Genomic DNA, 13,695 nt, shown 5'->3' on the forward strand with positions numbered 1-13,695 from the left:
AAGTGTAAGACTTGTGCACTCAAAATTACAAAACACTGTTGGGAGAAATTAAAAGAAAACCTAAATAAATGAAAAGACATTCCTTGCTTATGGATTGAAAAACTTAATATTAAGATGGTAATGCTCCCGCAATTGATCTACAGGTTGAATGCAATCTATCAAAATCACAGCTACCCTTTTTGACAGAATTTGACAGACTGATCCTAAAATACATATGGAAAATGCTTGTTACTCAGAATTGTCAAAACAATCATGACAAAAAAAAAATTGGAGGGGAGGACTCAATTCCAGATTTCAAAATGTACTATGAAGTTACTGTAATATATGTGGTGTAGACTTAAGGACAGAAAAACTTCAGGTTTTAAGGACCTTGCTTGTTAGCATAAAAATTGCACAAGGACAAAAAAAAGTGGCCTCAAGACACTTCCTTCTTTCATATACTTAAGGATGCATTAGTTAGAGGACCTAATTTGCATTCATATTGTGTGTGTGGGTTTATTTCTGAGCTTTCAATATTTTAAAAAATATTTCATTCATTTTCAGAGGGAGAGCTGAAGGGAGGAAGAGAGGGGAAGGTAACGAAGAAAAGAGGGAAAGGGAAACAGTGTGTGAAGACAAGCATCTCTTAATTGCCTCTCACTTGTCCCCACCTGGCCCGAAACCCAGGCATATGCCCTGCCTGGGATTTGAACTTGTGGCCTTTTGGTTTACAGGCCAGCACTCAGTCCGCTGAGCCACACCAGCCAGGGCTGAGCTCTCAACTTTGTTTACTTGGTCTGTATATGGTGTTGTTTTTTTTTCTAAAACATGCTGTTGATTACTATAACTTTGTAGTATAGTTTGAAATCAGACTATGATGCCTCCAGCTTTCTTCTTTCTAAAGATTTCTTTGGCTATTTAGGATTTTTTGTGTTTATATGATTCTATGTACATTTTAGAATTATTTGTTCTGGTTCTGTGGAATACACCATTTAGATTTTGATAAGGATCGCAGAATCTGTAGATTGCTTTGGGTAGGATGGACATTTTAATATTAATATTCTTTCATCCCATGAGCATGGAATATCTTTCCATTTATTTGTGTCTGTGATTTCTTTAGTGTACAGATCACCTCCTTGGTTAAATTTATTCAGAGGTTTTTAATTCTGTGATTCAATTGTAAATGGTATTTTTGTCTTAATTTCTTTTTTTAAAGATTTTATTTATTTATTTTTAGAGAGGGGGGAAGAGAAGGAGAAAGAAAGGGAGAGAAACATCTCTGTATGAGAGAAACATCAACTGGCTGTCTCTTGCATGCCTGCTACTGGGGACCTGGTCTGCAACCCAGGCATGAGTCCTGACTAGAAATTGAACCTGTAACCTTTGGGATTGCAGGACAATGCCCAACCCACTGAGCCACACCAGTCAGGACAAGTAATTTTTTATTAGGACTTAAGCTGTAAGTGTCCATTCCCCACTCATGTACTCATTTATATAAGTGAATCTTTTGGGTCAAAGAAATGGTTCTGTGGTCCAGTTTCAGTGTTATTTAGTGTTTTTCCTAATTTTAATCTGATTTCAGTTGAGGTTTGCTGATTTCTAATTGGCTTGTTGCTAATTTGTTAATGGCTCAGTTTACTGAATGTGTAGCAGCAGAGTTTTATTGCCACCAAAAATTATGCATTGCAGCTTTTGAGTTTGCAAAAACATCAGTCTGTTTGCTTATGTCAGAGGAGGTACTTATTAATTAATTAATTAATTAATATAAAATCTTTTTGAGCCCTGGCTGGTGTGGTTCAGTGGATTGACCTATAAACCAAAAGGTGGTCAGATCGGTTCCCAGTCAGGGCACATGCCTGGGTTGCAGACCAGGTCCCAGGTTGCCGGTGTGCAGGAGGCAGCTGATAGATGGTTTTCTCTCCCTCTCCCTCCCTCTCTTACCTTCTCTCTAAAAAAAATAAATTAATAAAATCTTAAAAGTATCTCATTTGAGGAGACTCTTTTTTTTTTTCCTAAATAAGAATTGTCGTTGAATGACTTTCTGGAGACTGTGTATTAAATTACGTTTATCTTAATTGCAAAGAAGTTCATTTTTCTTAGTAAAAACATGTGGATCACACCTCTTCTCCCTTTGGAAGGGAAGATAATTTGAGGACAGTACTGAAACTGATGAATGAATGTTAGAGTGCACACACTTAAATATGCATTCAAGTCTATTACTACGAAATAGATTGTTTTAGGACAGGGAGTTTTTGTTGGGGCATGTCAAAAATAAAGTTCTAAATAAGGCTTATTCTTCCTCTGAAAGTATGGACCATGGCTAGATGATAAAGGGCATGTTGATTCTGAACTCTGAGTATGATGAGAGAGAGCTTCGGAAGCTGGATTATCTGAGTCACTTGAATAACTACACTAGTGTTGAGTGGTGTTCAGCTGCCACCAGGCAGCTAGCTGTTCAAACGAACCGTAAGGTAAATTAAAAACAGAGCTCAAGCAGCTGGACCTAATTGGCCTGGCTCTCCATGTAGAGTGGTTCTGTTTTGTGGGATTAAAAAAATCCTTGTTTGTGGATGTGATTAGAAATAACAGTTTTACATAGAAGGCTTCTGTTGTGTCTGATATTTAAAATCTAGTATATTTCAAATGTGTAGCTTTTAAAACTGCAATAAGTTTGTCATATCATTATTGTACTTCGGGTGGATTTTTCCATAAGCACACATTTCTCCAGCAGACTTTACTCATTTAACAAGCATTTTAGTGAACACAAATTCTTGCCCCTGTCCGCTTTTATATATATGCAGTATCATAATCTTCAGCACATTTTATGGAAATGACATTTAGTATCCAGAAACTAACTTTATATAGCTTCTTCTAGGTGTGTAATTATTCCATCAACTAAGGGATCATCTATCTATAATTTAGTTCTCTTAAATTGAACTGCTTAAGGTAGCTCTTCCACCTATATTTGTGTATGTGAGAATCAAAGAACAAGGACAGGAGTACTTGAGAAAGTAGTGGGAATTATGGCACTTGTAAAAGAGGGACACCCAACCCAAGCATGCATGTGGATCCTGTCCTGAAAATGAACACAGATTCTTTGTTCGTGGTTACATTGTGGGTGTTTTAGATAGGCTGTACACAGGGATTTCTTTTGTGGTTGTGCTACTGGCCAAACTAGGCATTTCATTCAGCCAAGTATTTGTGATATAAACTGAGTAGCAGTGTGATATTTTAATTGCTTGTTATGACTGGTGAAATTCAAACTACTGGTAACTTGAAATGAAATCTAATTTTGTTTATTAAGGGAGAAAATTCTTAATTAGGATAGAGTGTCAAGTACATTTTATAAAACTTTTTTTCTTGCCTGCAGTTGGCGTTTTGGTCCTTCTGGAGACATCTACAGGCCCTGGCTGGTGTGGCTCAGTGGGTTGAGCACAGGCCTGTGTACCAAAGGGTCACCAGTTTGATTCCAAGTCAGGGCACATGCCTGGGTTTTGGGCCAGGTCCCTGGTTGGGGATGTGCAGGAGGCAACTGATCACATACATCAATGTTTCTCTTCCTCTTTTTTTCTTTCCCTTCCCCTCTCTCTCAAAAATAAAAATAATAAAAGCTTAAAAATAAAATAAATGCCTACAGTAAATGAGTGTTTTTAAAAATTATATTCTCTGTACATATTTTTAGTGTTAGATTCAGATACTGAGTTTACATGAAAACACAGGAAGTTCTTCTTATCTGGAGGTAGGAATACCTTAAGCAGGTTAGTAACACTGAACAAACCCAATTGCGAAATATAGTCAAAGAAAAGTGCCCACTAACCCCTGGATTCCTGTTCAAGTTGCTGTGTGTTCGGGGTGTTGTCAGATGTTCCTCTGGCTTATGTGCCAGCTGCAGCCACTGCACGTGTGTGGTTTAGGATGTCAGTCTGCACGTTTCAACACTTTGACCATGTGCTGATAGTTGGATCGCAACTTCCTGCGTCACATTCAGTGAATGAAAAACAGCCGTTAGAAACTATGACAAGACTATGTTTAGGATGTTAACTTGCTACATGGTCTTGGTATTGGCATCTTATGTGGCATATAAAACTCATTGACTCATGGGTTCTGATTGGATGAAGACTTGAGCATAATCTTAAGAATTTTTTCATTATCCATCTAGCCTAGGAAATTGTCAGACAATAGGGTAGGGAGGACATCTAGGAATGCGACTTTTAGAGATTATAAAAACATCACAGTTATTTTTCTAGGAAAAGACAGATATGAGTATTTTACCTAACAAAAAAAGCAGACGATTTTTTTTGGTGGGGGAGTATATGGTAAGTTTCTTGAGTAATTACACACATTGTCTATGCAGAAAATAAAGGAGTAAGTCATGACCCTTGCCCTCAAAGAGTTCTTTGATTCCACAGGTAGCTAAGTACATGCACAAATATGGATTTGTGTAAGTGAAATATGTGTGTGCAAGATGCAGCTATAGTATCTAACTCTCCTTCTCTTCCCCCATGGGCCACAGCACGCAAGGTTAGCTTTCATTTGCAGTTTTAAGCACATTTCCAATTCTGATTTGTATCTTCCTAATTTGTTCAGTAATGTGAAAGTTACAGCTTTATGAAAGAATTCATAAAGGAACAATGTACATATTTTAAAAAATTTTTAATCCTCACCTGAGGATATTTTTGTTGATTTTTCATATGTTGTTGTTGAATGTTTTAAAGAGAGAAAGGAAGGGGGAGAGAGAAACATGGATGTGAGTGAAACATTTATCAGTTGCCTTCCATATGCAACCTAGGTGTGTGTGCTGATCAAGGATTGAACCCACAACTGTGTGTGTGTGTGTGTGTGTGTGTGTGTGTGTGAGAGAGAGAGAGAGAGAGAGAGAGAGAGAGAGAGAGAGACAGAGAGAGACAGAGAGAGACAGAGAGACAGAGAATGCTCCAACCAAGCCACACTGCCCAGGATGGAACAATGTGTATTTTTACAAAATAACAGTGGTATAAGTAACTAATAAGAACTTGACATCAAATTTCAATTGGTACCATTGGGTGGCTCAAGGTACCACAAATTATTGGCATATCCTACTCATTCCTGTTACTCCTCCACTCCCTCTCTTCTCTGGTCTTGCTTTTTGTTGAAGAAATCACCATATCCTACTTATGTAGGTGCAGTGTCTTAATTTTTGGCTTCTCATATTTCCTGTACTCCTAAGATGTTGCAGAGTATCTTTCATTTGTGGTTTAACATTTGAATTGGGAACCATGTGCACATAGTATTCATTAAATCAGTGAAATCAGATACACAGAACATACAGTAGCCTATGGAGTTGGTGTGATGGTGTGTGTGTGTTTAATTCAGTGTCCTTGGCGGGCCATTTGGTTTCTGGGAAGCACAGGTTCACTCCCCTGCCACGAGGCACCACACTGAGCAGTACCACGTTATGGGCTGAGACTTAAATGTGAGACAGAGGTGTAGTGGGGGTTTTTGTAATTGTTTTTTTTTTTTTAAGATTTTATTTTATTTTTTGAGAGGGAAGGGAGGGAGGGAGAGAGACAGACAGACAGACAGACAGACATCGAGAGAGGAAGAGGGAGAGGGAGAGAGAGAGAGAGAGGGAGAGAGGGAGAGAGACATCGAGAGGGACAGACATCGAGAGAGACATCAATGTGCGGTTGCTGGGGGCCGTGGCCTGCAACCCAGATATGTGGCCCGACTGGGAATTGAACCTGCGACACTTTGGTTCGCAGCCCACGCTCAGGGCAGGGTTTTTGTAATTGTTAAGTAATTTTGAGTCACTAGCTTTTGTAAATATTGTGTAATATATAAATTTAAAAGGTCATATGCATTGTAGTATGTATCCCTGCCCAGCTCTGGTCATGTATATATTAGGGATGATATAAGAGCCCCGCCTCAAGCCTTGATTCTGTTCTGTGGAGCCCCCAGCCTTAGGGCCCAGCGCTTGTAGGAGCTAGGCACCTTTTGTTTGTTGCTGTTATAGATTAATGATTGTATGGGATTTTTTTAAACAGTTGATTTTTTTCCCCCTTGAAACTAATCTGCAGTGAAAGGCTGCCATCTTGTGGTTTTTAAAAATATAGGATTTGAGAAAATGTGATATGACTGCAGAGATTTTATGTATATAGTTATTTTTTATGATAGCAAAATGAATAAGAAATGAATGCTATTAAATCTTCTGTTTAAATTACACTTGCTTATCCTTTGGACAGATTTATTCATTTTGCTTTAATATTACCAAATTTTTAATTTCTATTTATGAAAGATCCCTCTTTTAGCCTACTCAGACCTTAGTAGTAGAAATACTCTTCCACAAATGCAGTTTTAATTAAGAACAGGTGTGGAGAACTTTGATATTAAGGCTTATCCAGTGTCACTAATTAATAATAATAGAATAATTTGCATGGAAAAAATACTGTTTTTTAAAATGCAATTATTTGACAAAATATATCAAAAGGAACCTTAATTTTATAATATAGAACTACATTTAACAAAAAGTGATATTTAAAAGAAAAAGAAACCTCAATTTGGACCTCATGTTTGGGGAGTTAGTAATATAAACTGAAATAATTAATTTTTCTTCAAAAAATCAGTGAGACCCCAATTTATAGTTAGGAAAATCTTAAAATCATCTCTTATGCGAGGAGTGGAACATGCTGGCAAACTTGGGGTCAGTTACGTCTTATGTCAAGGGAGTTTCTGTGTGACATCATCAAGTTGAGAGAGAGAGAGAGAGAAACATCACTGTGGCAGAAACAGCGATCTGCTGCCTCCCGTACACGCCTACACTGGGGATCGAACCTGCAACCTAGGTATGTGCCCTGCCTGGGGATTAAACCTGCAACCTTTTGGTGTATGGGATGATGCTCCTACTAACTGAGCCACTTGACTAGGGCTAAATTGCTTTTTAACATAACTATTTCATTTATTTAATCTCACTTTATATCTTGAATTATGTCTCCAGCACATTTTGGTTTATAGTATTCATTATATTTAAGAAATAATAAATATTAATTTATTCAAAAATGTATTCTTAATGACACATGAAGTGCTTCTGTATAGAACAAAGAGGACATGTGTTCTCAGAGGCAACCAGGATTCTGGCACATTGATCTTATGGACTTCTATGAGCTGGAATCATTGGGAGGGAAAGTTGTTATCTTTGAAAAACTCTAGATATAATGCTCCTGAATTGCTCCCCTAATTTAAAAAAAGAACAAGATTTTATGTATTTATTTTTAGAGAGGGGGCACAAGGGAGAAAGGAAAACATCAGTGTGAGAGAAAAATATCAATCAGTCGCCTCTTGTCTGCACCCTGACTGGGAACTGAACCTGCAGCCTGGGCATGTGTCTAGACTGGGAATTAAACCAGCGACCCTTTGCTTTGCAGGACGATGTCCAACCAACTGAGCCACACCAACCAGGGTGCTTCTCTAATATTAACAGATTATGGCAGCTTTTACATAAACTGCCTCTTCTTCTCCCCCTGAGCATGGAGGAGAAGGCCTTAAATCAGGGGTATAATTTGATGTCTTGTGCTCTTTCAAATGTCTTACAGTTATGCCAAGAAGGAATCTGATCTTAATGGAGCCCAGATGAAGCTTCGGGAATATGAAGCAGCACTGAATTCTAAAGATGCGGCTCTGGCTACTGCACTTGGTGACAAAAAATGTTTAGAGGGAGAAGTGGAGGATCTGAAGGATCAGGTTGCCCAGGTAAGGTAAACTGCTCTTGAGCCGTGGTGGCAGGTCAATTGCCTCACCTGTTTTAATTGGTTGATTGATTTTTAAGTTTATTTGTATATTTTATTTTTAAAAATGTAATAATTTGATTATTTTATGGCTTATCGGATAGTATCAAGTTAGCTAACACTCAAAGCACCTTCACTTTTTGGTCATTGTATCTTGATTTTGCTCTTTTCCTCTCTGTTGTCCTTATACTCATTCTGTTGCTTGCTCTTAAAGCCTATTTCATTATTGTGACAAAGTGTAGAGAAGAAAAGGAGAAAGTGTCATAACAGTGTTCTGCACACAGGAAAAAGTGAAAGTGTAAGCCAGAGGTCTCTCTGTTCATTCCCTGTTGCTGGGCACCAAGTTTGAGAGGTGTTTTGGTGTGATACTCTGTGGGTGGGACCAGCGATTAAACACCCAGGGAAGGATAAAGGTTATAATGAGGGACTCCTGTGCATTTGTACATGTATAAAAATTGCAGTACTTGATTGGGTTCAATCCAAGGTATCAATTAAATTCATTACTAAATGATTGCTGTATAATTTTCATGAATTCTTTTTCCTTATGATAGTTGGAAGCCTCCTTAACTGCTGCCAAAAAACAACTAGCTGATGAAACTTTACTTAAAGTGGATTTGGAGAATCGCTGCCAGAGTCTTACTGAGGACTTGGAGTTTCGTAAAAGCATGTATGAGGAGGTAACTATATATAATTTTACTTTTTCAAGGAATGAAGGGATCCTATAAGGCTTTGTTGTAGCTGTATATGTAAATGGAAGGCATTTTGTTGGTAAATTTTTCAAGGTACTGCTGCTAAAAGGCTGCATGAAGAATTCAAGCTGTTACAGTCAACAGGTATGATTTACTTCATCTGGCTTATAAAGGCTTAGTTAGCCACAGCGGTTAATTGCTGTCAGCCTGTTTAAGCATTTGTATTAGTTATGTATTGCTGCCCAATATTACTCCAGAATTAGCAGCTTAAAACCACAGACCTTTATTATCGCAGTTTCTGAAGGCCAGGATTCTGGGGGCTGTGTAACTGATGGCTCTTTATGTCTCAGGGTCTCTGATGAGGTTGCTTGCCCCTGAGAGTGGTTGGAGGAACCACTTCTGAGCTCGTTCACAGGCTGCTGGCAGGAGCTGTGAGTTCAGCCTGGGATTCTGCAGAGGGCTGCTCATGGTGTGGTTTCTCACACAAGTGGGTGTTGAGGGAGAGAGTAAGCACGAGACCGAGGCCTCATTATCTTCTGTAAGCTAATCCCAGAAGTGATCTCACTCTCCGTCACACACCGACTGTGACCAGTTGAGAGGAGGACACAGGGTATACTTCCCTGGAGGCAGTAGCCGTTGGGACCTTCTGGGAGGCTGGCTGCCCAGAGCATTGATAGTTACATGTGCGAATTTTAAAATATCATTTACAAGCTTAACTTCTGTGGTTAAGCTTTGGGTATTGAAGGCAGTGGGTATTGCCAAAAAATAAGTAATAAAATTGGAGAAAGGGGAATGTGTATACCCTCAAAATTGAAGAGGGTTGGAATCAACCCAGGGTGGACATACAGTTAAATAATTTTGAAAATAGTGACTGACAATGACTTGAAAATAGGCATTTATTGTGTAAATTAATTTTTTATTTGGAAAAAATAATAGAAATCTGACCATTTTTATAATGAAATAGTGTTAAAACAAAATAGGTATTGTTGGGGTGAAGTGCGCACTCCTGAGCATTCAGACTTTGGACAACTCTTGAGTCAGGTCTTTATTAAAAATGAAATACTAAAACCCGCTATTTTTCTTCAAGGAGCAGTGACAATCAAATTGAATATTGTGCATGAAAGCTCCTTGTAAACTGTAGTGACAGTTTACAACAATGTAATTGCTGGCTGCAGTTTTGCTTTAGAAATGGAGATATTTTTATATTAAGTTGGCCACATTTTTGTTTTGTTCAAGTTGTTGGTGATCTACCACCGCTTAGTCCTGATGCTGTGTGTGGTTTTACACTGTTGGGCAGCAGCATTTTAGTTTTTGCCTTATTTGAGAATGAATTTAAAATCTTCCTCTTAATTTTTTTCAAATGGAAAGTATAATTCTACTGAATAAGTTTACCATAGTTCTGTATTAAGAGCAGGTGAGGGGGCAAAAAAGGAAGGAGAAAACCAGAAAGAAGAGGAAGGGAGATAGAAAAAGGGCAAAGTTATTAGTACGTGCTCAAAGTTAGTTGAACTAAAGCCTTCATTTGTGTGTTTTCCACTTTCTTAATTAGATGTGAGCCCGGGGTGGTTAGTAGCAGAGCTGGAATTTGAACCTGATTTTCTGATTCTGGCTGGTGTGTTTTCCTCTGAAATGTTGTGCGAAGAAAACTGAGGCGCAAGACATAAGAAAACACTTGGAGTAAGACGACACAGAAACAAGAACTTCAGTGGGTTATATCCCCCTCTTGTGGCCTCTTTAATTACTGTCACTAAAGACGTCTATGTGTTCAGAGCTGGAAACTGGAATGGAAATTTTATTCTTGGACTTGTGTTCCTAGCCATTCTAGTTTTGGATGGTTCCTTAAAATGTAAAGCACAGGATTATGTCTACATTTCTATTGTTTAGTAGTGAATTGTTATGTACTCAAGATAGTAAAGCAGTAATTGTTAATATGATTTTGTATCAATTGATATTGATACCTTAGCACCAGCTCTTAAAATAAGTCATGTAAATTAGCTTTCTCTGCCTACTCTTGCATCTTAGTATGTCTAAGAAAATAGTTTCATTGTGTACAAATTTTCTAGTTGAAGTTGTCCTGACACGTTTAACTTTTCATGTGGATTTGTTTCCAGAGGTGTTTTAGGATCATCAATATAACAATTTAGAAAAACAGTCACTGTTCAGTACGCATACATAGTTATCCGTGATTGCATGGTTCTTTAGTAAGCTTCCAGGCCATTCCTTGCCTTCAGAGAAATGAATAGTTATGCTACTGAAAAGAAAGAAAATTCCCAGGGCTCAAGATGCTACCGTTGCTGTTATTAGTTCCATCTCAAAAATCTTCTTGTTTGAATACGAAGGCAAAAAAGCGTGTTCACATGCCTGCCCTACGATAGACATGAGGAGGTTGGTACCTGAAGCTTCAGGTGGCTGATGTCAGTCAGACTTGTACGGGTGCAGCCGTGGTGAGTAACTGGGTTTTATATCATTTCCCCGCCCCAGGAGATCAACGAGACCAGAAGGAAGCACGAAACTCGCTTGGTCGAGGTGGACTCTGGGCGCCAGATTGAGTACGAGTACAAGCTGGCTCAGGCCCTGCATGAGATGAGAGAGCAGCACGATGCCCAGGTCAAGCTGTACAAGGAGGAGCTGGAACAGACGTACCACGCCAAAGTAAGCAGCCGCCTCTGAGGACTGGCTCCACCTCTCCACAGCCTCTCACAGTCCCCTGGAGAAGATGGCTTAATGTCTGTGTGTTCTCCTTTTCTTAAATGAGTTCCCTTAGTCTTCATAAATATAGAAACTGGACTCATAAACAACAGCAGTTATCTATAAAGTAAACATTACCAGAAATTATTCAGAGAAAGTCAGGTTATTCTAATTTTGTCTGCGATGAGGGTTTATCTCTTGTTGCATTGATCATTCATGTCATGTTGTAGTAGTAAAACCTAAGCCATCCGAAAATTGTTTTTTTCCAATAACAAGCACCAACCATGCTGGACCGCATGCGGGCCGACCTCAGGTCATCATTGTGCACAGGTTGTGGCCACCACACTGGGGCCTCTTTTGAACAAAGGCCAAATGCAAAGTCTCTGATATTTTTTCCTCTGACATTTTTTATATTTAAAAAGTATTATAGAAACTTTCCCCTTGTATTAGCAGACCATGCAAAAATTCATAAAATCCCAATAAACACAAGTTTTCCTATTAAATACTTTTACCCCAGTGTGTTAAATGTTACATGATCTGATTAAAAAGAATTATTAGTGGAAGACTTAGAAAATTGGGATCATAGGCATATTGAAAATAATTTCTATTGCGTGGCCTTAAACTGGTCATGTTGCTTTTAATCCATTTTATGAAGCAGCAGTTGGTTGGTGGAAGGGAGAGGTCTTTTAACCACCACATTCAACTGCCCAGCGCTTACCCCAGTGCTGGGCACCGCACTGGGCAGTGGAGGAGCCAACATTTCGGTCCGTCACCTAGACTGCGGCCTTAGAGGGAGCCGGGGAAGGGACGACATACGTGAAAGTGTGCCCGAGACACGTGCAGAACAGAATGTTATGGGTGCTTGGAAGGACAAGATATTGAATCTACCTGAGGAGCTGTTTTTTGCTTCTGAAAAAGAGTATTTCTGTCTGGTTTTGAATACTTTATCAGTTAGTGCTTTCTTCCTATTTTCTTTGTATTTTGTATTATTTGGTGGGTGAGGGATATGTGATGTTTGTTTTCCCACAAACGTCACTGTGGTTAAATTGCTACTGCCCAGTCTCCTTATCAGCAGTGGTATCTGAGACATTAGTGATATAATGGATGAAACATTGAAGTCATAAACTTTGGGTAAAGACCCAGGTATATTAGCTCATGCATTAAAACGCGGTAATTTTTTGCCATGTCTGCCAACTTCCTGTTTCATTAGCCAGTTACCAGCAGGGCTTAGGTTTGAAGTGAAATACCTTAAGATGAATCATGCTTCCTCATTTATTTGTTCTAATTCACCACATAAGACTGACTGGTTTGCTGCTTCTTTAAGCTCGAGAATGCCAGGCTAGCATCAGAGATGAATACTTCTACTGTCAACAGTGCCAGGGAAGAACTGATGGAAAGTCGTATGAGAATTGAGAGCCTTTCATCTCAGCTTTCTAACCTACAGAAAGAGGTGAGTGTCTTCCCCTAAGAAGAATCGAAGTTGAACTGGAAAGCCATCCCCACCGTGGTGGTCTACGGGGCTTTGCTCTGCCTGATGCTACTTTTTAGAGAGGGTAGCGTTTTTCTGCATTCTGATTTTACAGTGCTCTCTGGATTTTTTCCTTTTTCCATTGCTTCTTCCAATCAGAAGACTATTATTCTTAAACTAATAGATTACCCAGAGCTAAGGGAGTTGTCCTTGAGGAAGCAGGCTGCTGATTTACCCCAGGAACCCAGGTTTTCTGACCCACCCAGCAGCCTTCTCTCCACACAGTTCTCTGCCCACCATACCCCTTTTTCATTCACTCTGGAAGCGACAATGAAGAAAAACATGCAAAGATTCTTTGTGGGTGGTAAATGCTTTGTGTTTATAGACAAGTTTTCTCTCAGGAAATAGCATTAATCTGTGTATTAAGAATTTAGTAACATTTATTCATTGGTGCAGCCAGTGACAAATGACAGCGTTGTGGGTTCCTATCTGTACGTGTTGGTGTGCTCTCGGTGTAGCTTACACAGGCTTGCACAGGGCTTGAGATCTGTTTCAGTCTGAGGGTGACGCTGTGGGCACAAAGCACACGTGCAACCACATGGTGCTCAGAGCCTCGGCCATCTGCTGCTCACCTCCGTTACTTGGAAAGGACTTCAGCTCCTGTTTGCTTTGAGGGAGGAAATCTTACTGTCTTAAACTTTCCGTATAAGACTAAATTTATCTGATTCTTGACTAAACCTTCCTTTTTCTTTTTCCTTTTTATTATTTTATTTTTAATAACATCTTTTCCTGATTATAAAACGGAAAACATTTATTACAGGAATTTAGAAAACAAAGCAGACAGTGACTTACATAAAATGGAGTACTATAAAAAATTCCAACTGAAGTTTTTGCATTGCCTATATGTGTACTTTATTACTCACACAATAAATATAAAGTTTTTTTTAGACCTGTTTTTGTCCTGTTAGTGTTTTGAAGTTTTATGTGACACTTAAGCTGGAGGGCCTTTGAGTTTGCTCGGTCCCACCACAGACGAGGTGAGCTGGATGACTTGCCCCAAGACTGCAAGTCCTGCTGGACAAGTGGGTTTCTCTCCTGGTTCCCAGTTCTT

General features: G+C 39.1%; 1 protein-coding gene across 2 annotated transcripts in view; it reads left to right on the plus strand.

The window, feature by feature from the left end:
• Positions 1 to 13,695, plus strand: part of LMNB1 (lamin B1) — a 47,378-nt gene that overhangs the window by 15,883 nt on the left and 17,800 nt on the right. For both annotated transcript variants that reach the window (XM_045838108.1, XM_045838107.1), the window contains exons 2-5: positions 7,548 to 7,704; positions 8,291 to 8,416; positions 10,910 to 11,080; positions 12,441 to 12,566. In XM_045838108.1, coding sequence (XP_045694064.1) covers positions 7,548 to 7,704; positions 8,291 to 8,416; positions 10,910 to 11,080; positions 12,441 to 12,566 — 580 coding nt within the window. The remainder of the gene's footprint in view (positions 1 to 7,547; positions 7,705 to 8,290; positions 8,417 to 10,909; positions 11,081 to 12,440; positions 12,567 to 13,695) is intronic.

The sequence above is a fragment of the Phyllostomus hastatus genome, unplaced genomic scaffold, assembly GCF_019186645.2.
Source record: "Phyllostomus hastatus isolate PE091 unplaced genomic scaffold, TTU_PhHast_1.1 phas_contig_254, whole genome shotgun sequence".
Taxonomy (NCBI): domain Eukaryota; kingdom Metazoa; phylum Chordata; class Mammalia; order Chiroptera; family Phyllostomidae; genus Phyllostomus; species Phyllostomus hastatus.